Source organism: Oncorhynchus keta, chromosome 13 (genome assembly GCF_023373465.1).
Source record: "Oncorhynchus keta strain PuntledgeMale-10-30-2019 chromosome 13, Oket_V2, whole genome shotgun sequence".
NCBI lineage: Eukaryota > Metazoa > Chordata > Actinopteri > Salmoniformes > Salmonidae > Oncorhynchus > Oncorhynchus keta.
In genome coordinates, this window is record NC_068433.1 from 40332207 (window position 1) to 40348961 (window position 16755).

At 42.7% G+C, this 16755-nt stretch overlaps 1 protein-coding gene and 1 long non-coding RNA gene across 3 annotated transcripts; both read right to left on the bottom strand.

Annotated features, from left to right (window-relative positions):
* Positions 1-737: 737 nt before the first annotated feature.
* LOC118392332 (single-stranded DNA-binding protein, mitochondrial-like) lies at positions 738-3487 on the bottom strand. 2 transcript variants are annotated; one of them, XM_035784242.2, is made up of 6 exons: positions 3392-3487; positions 2820-2888; positions 2647-2704; positions 2267-2495; positions 1944-2032; positions 738-1847 (listed from the first exon to the last, which is right to left on the bottom strand). In XM_035784242.2, exons 2-6 carry the CDS (start codon positions 2841-2843, stop codon positions 1801-1803), a joined length of 447 nt encoding a protein of 148 aa, XP_035640135.1. In that variant the 5' UTR covers positions 2844-2888; positions 3392-3487; the 3' UTR covers positions 738-1800. The 2 variants fall into 2 exon arrangements, with proteins under 2 accessions (XP_035640135.1, XP_035640137.1); XM_035784244.2 differs by having other exon boundaries at positions 2820-2864; positions 3392-3480.
* A 4312-nt stretch (positions 3488-7799) lies between these two features.
* LOC118392333 (uncharacterized) lies at positions 7800-11884 on the bottom strand. The gene is made up of 4 exons (XR_004827344.2): positions 11671-11884; positions 8777-9067; positions 8322-8616; positions 7800-8228 (listed from the first exon to the last, which is right to left on the bottom strand). It is a non-coding gene; the product is annotated as an uncharacterized LOC118392333 (long non-coding RNA).
* Between the last annotated feature and the right edge of the window lie 4871 nt (positions 11885-16755).

Consider the following 16755-nt stretch of genomic DNA (forward strand, 5'->3'; position numbering starts at 1 on the left):
CCGTGTTGGCTCTTGTTTATTTTCTTTGCACAGAGTTCCATGGACTTTTTCCTTGATGCAGTTTGCTGCCCACCACCAGAACAGACCAGACAGGCAGGAATGTGGGTGGGGGCGGGGACAAGAGTAGCGACATCTAATTAGACTGAAACACTACAGGGTTTGCATTCCATTTGCGTAGGTTGTATCAAGATAAAGGGCAACATACAATGGATACACATTTAGCGCAATATCTACAATGTATGTGGAGAAACTGTTCACATGAAAACTTTGCAATAATTTCGGTCAGAAATTAGAGAATTTGTAACTTCCACACTGCAAAAAAAAAAAAAACTACTCCTGTCCATCAGCGTCATACCAATCGAACGAGTCCTTCTATTCTATTCCAGTCTGCCCGTCTGTGACTGACAGGGTTCTGCGACCAATCCAAAGCATTTGAGCCTGAGTATTTGATTGACAAGCGAATAAGCCAATTACATCACATTAACGTATGTTTTGTAACAAATCAGAGAAAGACAAGAATTCTTCATTCTAAACACGGCCTCCCTGGAATGCAAATCAACCAATCAAGTTAAAGCTCTTAAAAAAATAAGCCCTTGAGTAGCCAACTTTCTGCTGCAATAACTTAACTTTTTCTGCAATTCCCGAGTGGTCTGCCAAGGAACAGGTCAAAGAGGACAGACATTCTGCTAGGAAACATATTCCACTAATGTGTGGATATTGAAATTAAGAGGCTAAAGTACTGGAGAAAAAAATATATATTCAACCTACATGATACATACAAGTACATTAAACAACATGAGTACAAACTTTGCCCAGACAGAATTGAGGTGAGAATCTGGTGATTTCAGGAAGGGGAGAAAAAAAAAACGAAGGTGGAATGAAACCAAAACTAAACAAATAGTTACAAGTTTCATTCTATCTTTAAAATAGAACAGAAAGACATGCTGAGATGAAAACAGGTGGTATAACATTATTTTTGAAACTGGCACCCAATCCTAGTTTTGGGTACAGCATTATGTGGATGAGAGTCAGTCACACATTACCCATTTATTTCTCTCATCTGTTATCTGGCTTCTCTGGGAAAACAACTAACTGCTCAACTTTAAGGCCTGATCCTTCGCTCTGCTTTGTTCCATTAGTAGTACTGCAACAAGAGTAGCGCAAATGGACGTAAACTAAGATTATACAGTAGTAACAAACATTTTGGGGGATAGAATACATACATGTGACTCCATGTCTAGGTATACTCTGGCGCGCTCAGAGAATGAGAGGACTTTACTAACCATAAGCATGTTTTAGCATGGGCAGTGACATTGAGGACTTTCACCATTTTGAAGTAGTCAACTGGGTGGTACCTCCTATGGGTTAAGGAAGGATCACATAATTCCATCCAGGGCATCAGCCAATGAATTATACTCAAGAGCGAACATTCCATAACTGCAGGTGGCAGTAAATCTCCACTTGGCTTTACACCTGTTCAAACAACGCATTCCAGTTGGCAGTGTGAACCATTACAGTTTGTTTACCAACTCATAGAAGTAGTATTAGAAAATTGACTACTTCAAAATGGAGATGGCCTCAATGGCGCTGCCCGTGCGCTCACCGTCGTCATAATGGGACAGATAGTCCTCTATCATTCACTACCATTCACTACAATCAACAGAGAGGTGTTACACTGTGTTCTGTCCCATTTAGTTAGCAGGCACACAGCTTCTTCCACAGTCAGTTAATATATAGACAATAGAGTAGCTACACAGAAAGAGCTTCAGTCTTCCTCCTAGATGAAGAATGCCACATCCCTCATTGATCCTTCCCTCGAATGTTGTCGCTTAAAAATACAATGTTGTCTGTAGAAGGGAAAATATTGACATGTTTTATTGTTATGAAAACATAAAATGCCAGTGAATGTGAAATGTGTCTGAGTGCGTGTTCCCCTCTCTCACCTGCGATGATGGTGGTAGCCTGGCGTCTGACGTTGTTCTTGTCTACGTACTCCCCGTAGTCCAACTTCCCCTCCACCAAAACCCTCGACCTACAACGGGGGCACACAGCACCAAGGAATGTGTTACTGAAACGTTTTCCGCGGGATTGTTATAAGACCAGTTGTCTTTGCAGTAAACACACGGATGATACTTCTAGGAATAAGTAGATAAGACAGAAAAAGTTTAAGTTATCAGGCTCCTAGTCCCAAGAGAAATAGAAACTAAGCCCGAGAAATTGACAACCCACAGTATACAGGGGAACACAGAGTGAAAAAAACACATACCCTTTCTTGACATACTGGTAGGCCACATCCCTAAGACCAGGCTTGAAGATTGACACACGATGCCACGTCGTCTTCTGGCTGACATCTCCTGCGGGAGACGTCTCCACGTCCCCGGAGCGCCACATCTCGTTGGTTGCCATGGAGAAGATGGTAACGGGGTTCCGTCCCTCCACCTGTCTCATGACAGGGTCCTGCCCCACGCGGCCCAGCAGCTGAACACGGTTAATCGCTGTGTGTGTGTGGGGGGGGGGGGCATTAAGGTATACACACGTCAAAGCCAATGGGGGAAGACAGAGGAGCGGACAGACATCAGCTCGTCTGGGCTGTTTGTGTTCGATAGATGAGAAACCTGAGAAAGTACCCTGACGGTCTATACTCACATCTCTCCAGGATCAGGCTGGTGTCTGTAGACTGGTGTCTGACCAGCTGTCTGAAAACCTGTAGGGAAGAGGCATAAAGACACACTACAGTCAGCCAAGGAGCCACAGCCACAAAAGTAAAGTAGAGTCGCGATTAAGGGGGATCAGCTGGAGTATTTGTGTTGCACACTTACCTGTGCTGCTCCGTTTCTCAACATCCTCTTTGTTTGTTGGACGGACTGTATGATAGTAAAGTAGACAGACTGTAAGAAAGAGTATTGTGTTGACTTCATCTCAAGATGCTATGAGCATTAGTTAGAGCTTTAATCCTGACTAACAGTCAGCAAGTTACATGGACACAATTGTCTTTCTTCTAGTCACACCTGTCATATTTGGTTAGCTGTCCCAGTGGGTATCTAGCTATCATTCTTCAAATACCTAGCTAGCTACAATCGAAGACAATAATAATACCGACGACTGCTGCTTGAAATAGGTCTAGCTAACTTACATTGTCTCCATAAAGATAAATTGTATCGCATTATAATCATGGGTAAATGGTTGCTAACGTTACATTGTAACATCTACTGATGTTACAGTCATGCCCAGCTAGCACACTACATTAGTTGCAATGCGAGTGGATAGATAGATAATAATAGGGCCGAGACATAAACTGACATAAAAAGTACACTTGTCCTACAAAATGTTAGCATGCTTGTTGTTGTTTATCATCATTGATATCTAAGGACATACAGTAAATCCAACTTACATGATGCAGTAACCGAAATCCTTAAGTGCACGCTGCTTCCGGTCCGTCGCTAATATAAGTCCGTGATTCATTGTAGAAGGCAATAGACAGTTCCGCTGATACTGGGGCTGGATCAAATACTTTTAAATAAAAATGTTTAAGTTGATGATAAAGTATTATATATGTGGGGGACATGACATAACATATAGGTTTTATTTCCAAATATTATGGATTTTGTCTCCCGCGAAGCTGGACGACACAAGATATAAACAATAGAGCTGGATAGTATCTTTATTTTAGGCCATTTAACAAGGTCGAGTTCTAGAAAACCTTTGGTTACAATCCTTCGCTCACAGAGAGTAAGATAATGATACACAATAAAATCTAAATAAATGCATTCAATTCTGAATCAAAACGAATAGATAATGTGTCTTACTACAGTAATAAGGTACATCGGTAGAACATACCTTTTGCTCAACAAGTAGAATTTTTATTAATTTCTAGTGTCGGCTGAAAATCCTAGAAAGTGAGATGTGCAGTACCTTGATTAAATTCATAAATTTTATTACGACCAATCTGACCATTCTGACTGCCATTACATGACAGTTAACCTGACAAGGCCGTGTTTAGGAGAGAAGAGAAGAGTGAGATGCCTCGCATCGTACATCTCACCAAGTGCAAAGACATAAACACAAGTATGTACAGTACCCAACCACACAGGAGAGAAACTTCTACGGTCCTTCAGAAACCACACACCACTCAGACAAAGGCACACTTTCCCAGAGCAATGTCCTGTCCCTATGTCTGTGAGAGTGTTTAATAGAGTATATGTCCAGTTGACCTTCCTCTGTGACCCAAATTGTCCTCCAATGACCCAAATTAAGAAATACAGTGTGATTGTAGATGTATTCTCATATCTTACTACCCACATCTCACATGCACAGGGCCCACTTTAAGTCCCGACCCATAGTTTGTGAAACCCTGATATACAGTATAATTCTAAAAACACATGAGAATAAGTACCTCTTGTCTATGAATCAAGGAAATGCATGTAGTGTATGTGGTCAGGAATTATGTATGATAAGTCCCAGCAGTTGAGAGACAAGGCGAAAATCAGGCTGGCTGATGGGTAATCGGGGGGCAACTTCTCCTCTACACAGGTCCGCTTCACATATTACCTGCAAGAGAATACCATACCAGATGGAAGACATATGCAATACCATAGTTTGACTAGGTAAGGTGTATATATATATATATATATGTATGGCACTATCCAGCTCAAAAGTAATGTGCATATAGCCTCTATATATATAACCACTCCACAAATTTCTTGTTAACAAACTATAGTTTTGGCAAGTCGGTTAGGGCATCTACTTTGTGCATGACACAAGTAATTATTCCAACAACTGTTTACAGACAGATTATTTCACTTATAATTCACTGTATCACAATTCCAATGGGTCAGAAGTTTACATACACTAAGTTGACTGTGCCTTTAAATAATAATAATAATAATAATAATAATATATGCCATTTAGCAGACGCTTTTATCCAAAGCTGACAGCTTGGAAAATTCCAGAAAATTATGTCATGGCTTTAGAAGCTTCTGATAGGCTAATTGACATAATTTCAGTCATTTAGAGGTGTACCTGTGGATGTATTTCAAGGCCTATCTTCAAACTCAGTGCCTCTTTGCTTGACATCATGGGAAAATCAAAAGAAATCAGCTAAGACCGCAAAAAAAATAAATGTAGACCTCTACAAGTCTGGTTCATCCTTGGGAGCAATTTCCAAATACCTGAAGGTACCACGTTCATCTGTAAAAACATTAGTATGCAAGTATAAACACCATGGGACCATGCAGCCGTCATACCGCTCAGGAAGGAGATGTGTTCTGTCTCCTAGAGATGAATGTACTTTGGTTCGAATCAAGTGCAAATCAATCCCAGAACAACAGCAAAGGACCCCGAGAAGATGCTGGAGGAAACAGATACAAAAGTATCTATATTCACAGTAAAATGAGTCCTATATCGAAGTGAAATGCCACTCAGCAAGGAAGAAGCCACTGCTCCAAAACCGCCATTAAAAAAAGCCAGACTACGGTTTGCAACTGCACATAGAGACAAAGATGGTACTTTTTGGAGAAATGTCCTCTGGTCTGATGAAACAAAAACTGTTTGGCCATAATGACCATCGTTATGTTTGGAGGATAAAGGGGGAGGCTTGCAAGCCGACGAACAACATCCCAACCGTAAAGAACGGGGGTGGCAGCATCATGTTGTGGGGGTGCTTTGCTGCAGGAGGGACTGGTGCACTTCACAAAATAGATAGCATCACGAGGAGGAATATTATGTGGATATATTGAAGCAACATCTCAAGACATCAGTCAGGAAGTTAAAGATTGGTCGCAATTGGGTCTTCCAAATGGACAATGACCCCAAGCATACTTACAAAGTTGTGGCAAAATGGCTTAAGGACAACAAAGTCAAGGTATTGGAGTGGCCATCACAAAGCCCTGACCTCAATCCTATAGAAAATGTGTGGGCTGAACTGAAAAAGCGTGTGCGAGCAAGGGGGCCTACAAACCTGACTCAGTTACACCAGCTCTGTCAGGAGGAATGGGCCGAAATTCACCCAACTTATTGTGGGAAGATTGTGGAAGGCTATCCAAAACGTTTGACCCAAGTTAAACAATTTAAAGGCAATGCTACCAAATACTAATTGAGTGTATGTAAACTTCTGACCCACTGGGAATGTGATGAAATAAATAAAAGCTTAAATAAATCCTTCTCTCTACTATTATTCTGACATTTCACATTCTTAAAATAAAGTGGTGATCCTAACTGACCTAAGACAGGGAATTTTTACTAGGATTAAATGTCAGGGATTGTGAAAAACTGAGTTAAAATGTATTTGGCTGAGGTGTATGTAAAATTCTGACTTCAACTGTACTTCTATGATATCAAGGAAGAAAGCGAGACAAAGAAATAGGGAGGGAGAAAGAGAGGGAAGGAGAGAATGTGTGTACTCACTGCTTGACCGTAAAAGCATGTTGAGTCGAGCCTGCTCGATCTCTGAACGTCAAGGCCAGGGTCTGAGCGATCAGAGGACACAGCCTGGACACAGGAGACAAAGAGGGTTAGGGTCCGAGATAAACCCATTTTGAGAACAGTTATGATGTAGTTTAACCTTTATATTCTTGACCACTGGAGGGGGCTAGTGAGACTTGTCACCTGTCACCTAACGTGACCTACGTAACAGTGTAGTAGCGACACAGAGATCCACATTAAACCCCTAATCTAGTTGCATAAAGACAAAGCTGCTTAAAAAAACCCAAAGAAAACCCAGCTGGGTTCCTTAGTTAATCCACACTCCGGTGTTTCATAGTGGCACTCAGCTAAACCTGTTCAAGTGACGGTGGTCATGTTATAAAAGATAACAGGGAGTCTTAACCAAGGATCACTGTAGTCACTCACAGTAGGCTGTCAGCTTTGTGCTCACACACACCCACACACACACAGTGTCACTCACAGTAGGCTGTCAGCTTTGTGCTCACACACACCCACACACACACAGTGTCACTCACAGTAGGCTGTCAGCTTTGTGCTCACACACACCCACACACACACAGTGTCACTCACAGTAGACTGTCAACTTTGTGCTCACACACACACACACAACACAGTGTCACTCAAAGTAGGCTGTCAGCTTTTTGCTCACACACACCCACACACACACAGTGTCACTCACAGTGACTGTCACAGCTTTGTGCTCACACACACCCAAACACACACACACAACTGTCACTCACAGTAGGCTGTCACATTTGTGCTCACACACACCCACACTCACACAGTGTCACTCACAGTAGGCTGTCAGCTTTGTGCTCACACACACACACGCACACAGTGTCACTCACAGTAGGCTGTCAGCTTTTTGCTCACACACACCCACACACACACAGTGTCACTCACAGTAGGCTGTCAGCTTTTTGCTCACACACACAGCCTGGACACAGTGTCACAAAGTAGGTTGTCAGCTTTGTGCTCACACACACCCACACACAACAGTGTCACTCACAGTAGGCTGTCAGCTTTGTGCTCACACACACCCACACACACACAGTGTCACTCACAGTAGGCTGTCAGCTTTGTGCTCACACACACCCACACACACACAGTGTCACTCACAGTAGACTGTCAGCTTTGTGCTCACACACACACACACAGTGTCACTCACACTAGACTGTCAGCTTTGTGCTCACACACACCCACACACACACAGTGTCACTCACAGTAGACTGTCAGCTTTGTGCTCAACACACCCACACACACACAGTGTCACTCACAGTAGGCTGTCACATTTGTGCTCACACACACCCACACTCACACAGTGTCACTCATAGTAGGCTGTCAGCTTTGTGCTCACACACACACACGCACACAGTGTCACTCACAGTAGGCTGTCAGCTTTTTGCTCACACACACCCACACACACACAGTGTCACTCACAGTAGGCTGTCAGCTTTGTGCTCACACACACCCACACACACACAGTGTCACTCACAGTAGGCTGTCAGCTTTGTGCTCACACACACCCACACACACACAGTGTCACTCACAGTAGGCTGTCAGCTTTGTGCTCACACACACCCACACACACACAGTGTCACTCACAGTAGGCTGTCAGCTTTGTGCTCACACACACCCACACACACACAGTGTCACTCACAGTAGGCTGTCAGCTTTGTGCTCACACACACCCACACACACACAGTGTCACTCACAGTAGGCTGTCTGCTGTGTTGGTCTCCAGCCTGTTCCAGCATCCGCACCAGGAATGGAAACATGTCATTGGACTAACACACACACACACAGTTATGTATGGCGAAAGCAGGACACAGAAAGTGACAGAAACAAACACACACGCACAAAGATCCATGTGATCTCACCCTCCAGAAGAGTTTCCTGCAGGTGATGCTGCATTGCAGAGCTCCTGGAGGAGCAGATATAGGCTCTCCAGACTGATGGCCTCCTCAAGCAAATCACCACTCAGCTGGTGGAACAGGTGGGCTGTACGCTCCCAACTACAGACCGACAGGGGAGGGAGTGACCATGGAACAACACGTTGGCTGATTTGGAGAACAGTATTGGAAAGTACCTAATTGGGGGTTGTTTCTGTGTTGAGGTGTTCAACATGACATTGCATCTCCTTCTGTAGAGGGGGTCCAACAGCAACGTCGACCTCTGGAGGAAAAACAACAACATACACACACGTTACTGCGACATTATAACACACACACACACACACACACACACACACACACACACACACACACACACACACACACACACACACACACACACACACACACACACACACACACACACACACTGAATGACTCACTATAATGTAACTGTTCCAGGAGATTTGCAGGTGCAGGTAGATCTGAGACGTAGGCGACAAAGCATCCAGATGCAGCTCCGCCTCGCTCTCTCCTCCCCCATCTTCATCCTTCTCTCCATCCTGCTCTCTGACCACCCTCTCTCTCTTCAGCAAGCGAGCCAGCACCAAGCCTCTCCTCCAGGCACAAAAAGGGCCTCCGGGGGCCTCTGGGTCCGGTTACCCAGGGGGAGGGAGAGAAAGAGGGAGAGTGGAGGGCTGGGGTTACTGGATGGGGTAGATGGGGTGTTCCTACTGGGGAGACAGAGAGATGGTACAGTCCGTGTGACTGTGTCAGAAACACACCCAGACACCTTACCTAGTCAAACCCACACACAATTTGAGCCACATTACACAACTCAGAGTAAGTTGAACTGTGGTAACGTATCATGGTCATGTCAGGACAGCAAGGTCATGCTGTGTTAGCCCACCAGGGGGCAAAGTGAGAGTGCAGTGAAGAGGGAGGATATTCCCCTGGCACAGAGAAACAGTTACCTAATCCTGACCTGGAAACTTGACAAGGTCACTCACTCAGTAAGCCTTTCTCTATCTTTCTGTCTGCCCTTCACTTCTTCTCTCCCTTTCCTTCAACTCTCTTCGAAATCCCCACTGAGAGAAGGAGGAAGAGATAGAGGAGGGTATCTTTCAATGTGGAGATTTACTGTCATGGTCCTTAGAGGAAAACCCAATTATTTAAAGAGCCTGTGTCTACACAGATGTAGAATCTTAATTTGAGCCAGTTTGCTACAGCAGGTATATAGGCTTTTTTAAACCTCAAAATACACTACACACTTTACATTTTCTACATTGCATCTGTATTTAGTTCCTTTGTCTAAGTACTACAATACAGGGTTAGCTGTTTTTACAATTTTATCAGTAATTTACAGTATTAATCAACAGTAGAACACACAGTAAAATACAGTACATTTGTTTTACAGCACACTGTAAGACTTTTCTGTAATTTCAACAGTAATACACTGTCGAATGCACAGTAAAATACCGTAAATGTGTTTTACAGTAATCATGGTGGTGCATTGTGGGAAAATGTTGTGGGCGGGGAAAGAGTCTTTTAAGGTGTGCCTTGTAAGAGGCCATATTTGTTGCGCACATAAGTGAGAATGCTGTACCCCCACAGAATATGGTAATATATTGTGTTGTAGGAATTCTACAAACGTTGTCCTGAAACTAAACAGCAACTTACTGGCAAATTGCTGCAAGTAATTTACAGTCATTCAGAATACAGTACCATACTGCATTTTTGGAGTGCCAAAAACCTTTTGAATACTTGTTGGTATGCATTAACATATTTTGAGACTATTACTGCATGGAGATACCGTGATTATGTCAGTAATATATTGGCGCTATTTAGAAACATCGTGTTGTAATTACAATTATTTTGACGACCAATGTATCCTTAACGACAACAACATTTTCAGTGATGATTACAGATTTTTGTTACTGTATGATTGAGATATATATATATATATAAACACACATATACACATATGTATATATATATACATACACACACACACCTGGAGAGGCTTACAAGACACAGTGTCTCGCACCCACATTTGGTGGAGGACGCACGAATCAAGCCACGTTACAAGGTTGTCCTGGAAGAAAACGTGCTTCCTTCTGATCTGACAATATTTCCCAACTCTGAGGACTGGTTTTTCCAGCAGGACAATGCTCCGTGCCACACAGCCAGGTCAATCAAGGTGTGGATGGAGGACCACCAGATCAAGACCCTGTCATGGGCCAGCCTAATCTCCAGACCTGAACCCCATTGAAAACCTCTGGAATGTGATCAAGAGGAAGATGGATGGTCACAAGCCATCAAACAAAGCCGAGCTGATTGAATTTTTATGCCAGGAGTGGCATAAAGTCACCCAACATCAATGTGAAAGACTGGTGGAGAGCACGCCAAGACACATGAAAGCTGTGATTGAAAATCTGGGTTATTCCACCAAATATTGATTTCTGAACTCAACGTGTCATGCTGATAGCAGCACCTTCATGGCTGTTACATCTTCTGATGATTACAGACACGGTTCAGAGACTGTCTCACAGCTCAGTGGATGTGTGTGCGTGTTAATGACCTCCCAGGTGACAGAGTGTGTGACAGAGAGAGAGAGCCCTTCCCAGAGTTAGACGAAGACACCCAGAGGCACAGGAAGACGATTATGCACTGAGCCTGTTCGGACACATGAGAGACCATTCCACATGCACACTGGTTCTGGTTGTCCTCTGTGGATCCAGGACAGGGAGAGAGCACTCATGTGCATGGACACACACAAATGGACGGACACACTCTGCTCAGACTAAGAGCACCTTTTAGTTTGTACTGTATGTTGTGGATGCTGGCTTTTTAATGTGTATCTGTACTTGAATGTGACGTATTTTGTGCTATGCATGTATGACCTAAATTGTTGAGCATGTGTAAAAACTCTTTACTCTGGTGCACATTAAACAGTCATGAGCCACATGAGCAGCCTGAGCACCCCACCTAGCAGCGTATAGCAAGCAGCCTGGAGAGCCTGAAGTAACCTGCCTCCACTTAGCAGCCACACTCACATTACCGCCTGCAGGACTAAACTGGCCTCCATCCCTTCTCCAACTCCTTCAAACCCTTCACCATTATCTCCACCTCCCTCTCTCCTCCCTATACTCCCTCTCTCCTCCATATACTCCCTCTCTCCAAGCCTCTTACATTCCCCTGGAAGGTGAGTCAGGGAGACAGACCTGAGAGGACAACATGATACTGTCACCCATCCCTGTAAAACACAGCTTTTGTCCTTCAGCAGGGATACGAGAGAGAGAGAGAGAAAGAAAGACACCTCTTCACGCAGACTTACTCAGATTCACTGTTGTCTTCGTTTTAACCCCGTCTAGTTCACTTCCCAGATTAGTCTGTCATCATGTTTAGTGTTTTCCCTGGTCAGTCTGTTCTTATGTTCAGTGTACTTTTATATACTTCATTTTTTGAATGTGGGATTTTATTACTTCTTTTTTTTAACTCGCTGATTACCTCTCCATGTAAAGTGACTTTAATTACAATAAATATGAACTTCTCCCGATTGTAAGACAACAGACAGCTGCTGCTAAATTGTTTGCATAACAATCTCTAAATATTGACCCAGTTCCTAAGCAACTGGTGCTACGGTACAGAGACACACCCACCCACAAAGAGAACGGCAGCAGGCCAACCACAGAACATACAGTTCCTTTAGAAGGTATTCGCACCCTTTGACTTCCTACACATTTAGTGATGTTATAAAGTGGGATTTAAATAGATTTCACTGTCTTCTTTCTGTTTGCCAATGATCCACACACAATGTGAAAGTGAAGTCAAATGATATGATTGAATAGGTATTCAACTCCGAGTCAATACATGTGAGAATCCCCGTTGGCAGTGAATAGGTATTTAACCATTCAACCCCGAGTCAATACATGTGAGAATCCCCGTTGGCAGTGAATAGGTATTCAACCATTCAACCCCGAGTCAATACATGTGAGAATCCCCGTTGGCAGTGAATAGGTATTTAACTATTCAACCCCGAGTCAATACATGTGAGAATCCCCGTTGGCAGTGAATAGGTATTCAACCATTCAACCCGGAGTCAATACATGTGAGAATCCCCGTTGGCAGTGAATAGGTATTCAACCATTCAACCCGGAGTCAATACATGTGAGAATCCCCGTTGGCAGTGAATAGGTATTTAACCATTCAACCCCGAGTCAATACATGTGAGAATCCCCGTTGGCAGTGAATAGGTATTCAACCATTCAACCCCGAGTCAATACATGTGAGAATCCCCGTTGGCAGTGAATAGGTATTTAACTATTCAACCCCGAGTCAATACATGTGAGAATCCCCGTTGGCAGTGAATAGGTATTTAACCATTCAACCCCGAGTCAATACATGTGAGAATCCCCGTTGGCAGTGAATAGGTATTTAACCATTCAACCCCGAGTCAATACATGTGAGAATCCCCGTTGGCAGTGAATAGGTATTTAACCATTCAACCCCGAGTCAATACATGTGAGAATCCCCATTGGCAGTGATTAGAGCTGTGAGTGTTTTGGGGTAAGTCTATAAGAGCATAAATGGCATACCTGGATTGTAAAATATGTGTAGATTTTTTTTATTTTTTTATTACTTGAAGCGCTGTCAAGTTGGTTGTTGATTATTGCTAGACAGTCATTTTCAGTCTTGCCATAGATTTTTATGTTGATTTAAGTTAAAACTCTAACTAGCCAACTCAGGAACATTCAATGTTGTCTTGGTAAGCAACTCCAGTGTATATTTGGCCTTGTGCTTTAGGTTATTGTCCTGCTGAAAAGCGAATCTGTTTCCCAGTGTCTGTTGGAGAGCAGACTGAACCAGGTTTTTCTCTAGGATTTTGCCTATGCTAAGCTCTATTCCATTTTTTAAACTCCCTAGTCCTTGCCGATGATAAGCATACACGTAGCATGAAGAATGGTACTCAGTGATGTGTTTTACCCCAAACATAACACTTTGCATTCAGGACAAAAAGTTCATTTCTTTGCAAGTTTTTTGCAGTATTACTTTAGTGCCTTGATGCAAATAGGATGCATGTTTTGGAATATTTGTATTGTGTACAGGCTTCCTTTCACTCTGTCATTTAGGTTGGTATTTAGGTTACAATTGTATTATATCACTAGCCACTTTAAACAATGGAGTAACCCTACATTATTCATCTCATATGCATATGTATGATCCATCCTCACTGTTTATGTAACACATGTTACAGCCATTCTATGCCACTCTGTCTAACACTGTCTCAAAAATCATACCATTGTATGCCTCATGGTCACTCATTCATATATCCTTATGAAATTCCTCCCCTTACACTGTGTATAAGACAGTAGTTTTGGAATTGTTAGTTAGATTACTTGTTGGTTATCACTGCATTGTCCGGAACTAGAAGCTGAGTTTCGAAGGATTTAACATCTGCTAACCATGTGTTTGACAAATAAAATTTGATTTGACTTGATTTTGATTTGATTTGATGTATGTTGCCATCCTCAGTTTTCATTACAGCCATTCAACTCTGTAACTGTTCAAAAATTGCCTCAGTGTCTGCTTTCTTTTCTTTCACCCACCTAACCAATAGGTGCCCTTCTTTGCAAGGCATTAGAAAACCTCCCTGGTCTTTGTGGTTGAATATGTGCTTGAAATTCACTTACAGATAATGAATGGTATGTGTGTACAGAGTTGGGGTAGTCATTCAAAAAGCATGTTAACCACTATTATTACACACAGTGTGAGTCCATGCAACTTACTATGTGACTTGTTAAGCAAATGTTTACTCCTGAACTTATTTAGGCTTGCCATAACAAAGGGGTTGAATACTTACTGACTCAAGACATTTCAGAGTTTAATTTTTTATTAATTTGTAAACAAATATGAAAATACAATTCCACTTTGACGCTATGGGGTAATGTGTTTAGATCAGTGACACAAAATCACGGTTGCCAAGATGCCTATGGCTCAACACATCCCCACCTGCCTACGCAAACACACGAGACGTCTCTCTAGCTAGACGTGTTGGCCGTGGTGATGCGGCTCATGTACACATGTCACATGCTACAACTGAGAAAGGCTTAGAGAGTACAGTTAGCAAACCAGACTATCTGTCTCATGATGGTCCATGGCCTGTGTTTGATTGACAGACTGACTGTCTCCAGTAACAGTAGGATAATAGTTTATTTCTGTTTAATGTGGAAAAGGCCCTCTAGCCAGGGTCAGCCTGGAAGACAGAGAGAAGGCCATTTCAAAGGGGACTGTAAGGCAGGGGACTGACTGGGACTGAATGGGGCTGAGAGGGGCTGAAGAGCATCATGGATGTTGAATGGGAATGGACAGCAGATCTCATGTCATGGGGACAGTCTCTATCTGGGGGTTCTGAGCAGGTAGACAGGGGATTACCACCAAAACCTGGAGAGAGAGAGAGAGAGAGAAAGAGAGAGAAAGAGAAAGAGAAAGAGAGAGAAAGAGAGAGAAAGAGAGAAAGAGAGAAAGAGAGAAAGAGAGAGAGAGAGAAAGAGAGAAAGAGAGAGAGAGAGAAAGAGAGAAAGAGAGAGAGAGAGAGAGAGAGAGAGAGAGAGATAGAGTAGGGGGACAGAGAGACAGGGGAGAAGGATGTAGAGAGGTTTATGAGAGCACTCTATGTAATTGGAAGCCCTAACATTGATGAAAACTTGTACCTTATATATAACTGGGAAACGGTTGTAGAATCGGCAGAATGGGAGAGAGAGGAAAGTAGACCGAAAAAAAGAAAGAGGAAGGCAGATGGAGGCTGAGAAAGAGAGAGGAAACAGAGAGAAAAAGAGAGGGAGAGAGGAGAGAAAGAAAGGAGGTGGAGAGAGAGTGTGTGGAGAAGGAATTTCCTCATGTCTTTGGAGAGAACAGGCTTTGGGAATGTAGCACCAGTGATGTGTCAGAGAGGATAATGTGAATTCTTTTACAAGGTGCCAGATAGCTTATTGTGTGTGAATAGGTATTCAACCCCGAGTCAATACATGTGAGAATCCCCATTGGCAGTGATTAGAGCTGTGAGTGTTTTGGGGTAAGTCTCTAAGAGCATGAATGGCATACCTGGATTGTAAAATATGTGTAGATTTTTTTTATTTTTTTATTACTTGAAGCGCTGTCAAGTTGGTTGTTGATTATTGCTAGACAGTCATTTTCAGTCTTGCCATAGATTTTTATGTTGATTTAAGTTAAAACTCTAACTAGCCAACTCAGGAACATTCAATGTTGTCTTGGTAAGCAACTCCAGTGTATATTTGGCCTTGTGCTTTAGGTTATTGTCCTGCTGAAAAGCGAATCTGCTTCCCAGTGTCTGTTGGAGAGCAGACTGAACCAGGTTTTTCTCTAGGATTTTGCCTATGCTTAGCTCCATTCCATTTTTTAAACTCCCTAGTCCTTGCCGATGATAAGCATACACGTAGCATGAAGAATGGTACTCAGTGATGTGTTTTACCCCAAACATAACACTTTGCATTCAGGACAAAAAGTTCATTTCTTTGCAAGTTTTTTGCAGTATTACTTTAGTGCCTTGATGCAAATAGGATGCATGTTTTGGAATATTTGTATTGTGTACAGGCTTCCTTGCTTTCACTCTGTCATTTAGGTTGGTATTGTGGAGTAACTACAATGTTGTTGATCCATCCTCAGTTTTCTCCTATTACAGCCATTCAACTCTGTAACTGTTCAAAAATCACCATTGGCCTCATGGTGAAATTTCTGAACGGTTTCCTTCCTCTCCGGCAACTGAGTTAGGAAGGACGCCTGTGTCTTTGCAGTGACTGGGTGTATATTGCTACACAATCCAAAGCATAATTGCTCAGTGTCTGCTTCTTTTCTTTCACCCACCTAACCAATAGGTGCCCTTCTTTGCAAGGCATTAGAAAACCTCTCTGGTCTTTGTGGTTGAATATGTGCTTGAAATTCACTTACAGATAATGAATGGTATGTGTGTACAGAGTTGGGGTAGTCATTCAAAAAGCATGTTAACCACTATTATTACACACAGTGTGAGTCCATGCAACTTACTATGTGACTTGTTAAGCAAATGTTTACTCCTGAACTTATTTAGGCTTGCCATAACAAAGGGGTTGAATACTTACTGACTCAAGACATTTCAGAGTTTAATTTTTTATTAATTTGTAAACAAATATGAAAATACAATTCTACTTTGACGCTATGGGGTAATGTGTTTAGATCAGTGACACAAAATCACGGTTGCCAAGATGCCTATGGCTCAACACATCCCCACCTGCCTACGCAAACACACGAGACGTCTCTCTAGCTAGACGTGTTGGCCGTGGTGATGCGGCTCATGTACACATGCTACAACTGAGAAAGGCTTTAGAGAGTACAGTTAGCAAACCAGACTATCTGTCTCATGATG

What these genes read in the sequence shown, in the direction of transcription:
- LOC118392332 (XM_035784242.2), bottom strand. Translation starts at nt 2,843, where the DNA reads ATGTTGAGAAACGGAGCAGCACAG. An exon ending in TGAGAAACGGAGCAGCACAG is followed by an intron (nt 2,705 to 2,819) that starts GTAAGTGTGCAA and finishes TCTTCCCTACAG; the next exon opens with GTTTTCAGACAGCTGGTCAG. An exon ending in TACCAGTATGTCAAGAAAGG is followed by an intron (nt 2,033 to 2,266) that starts GTATGTGTTTTT and finishes CCCCCGTTGTAG; the next exon opens with GTCGAGGGTTTTGGTGGAGG.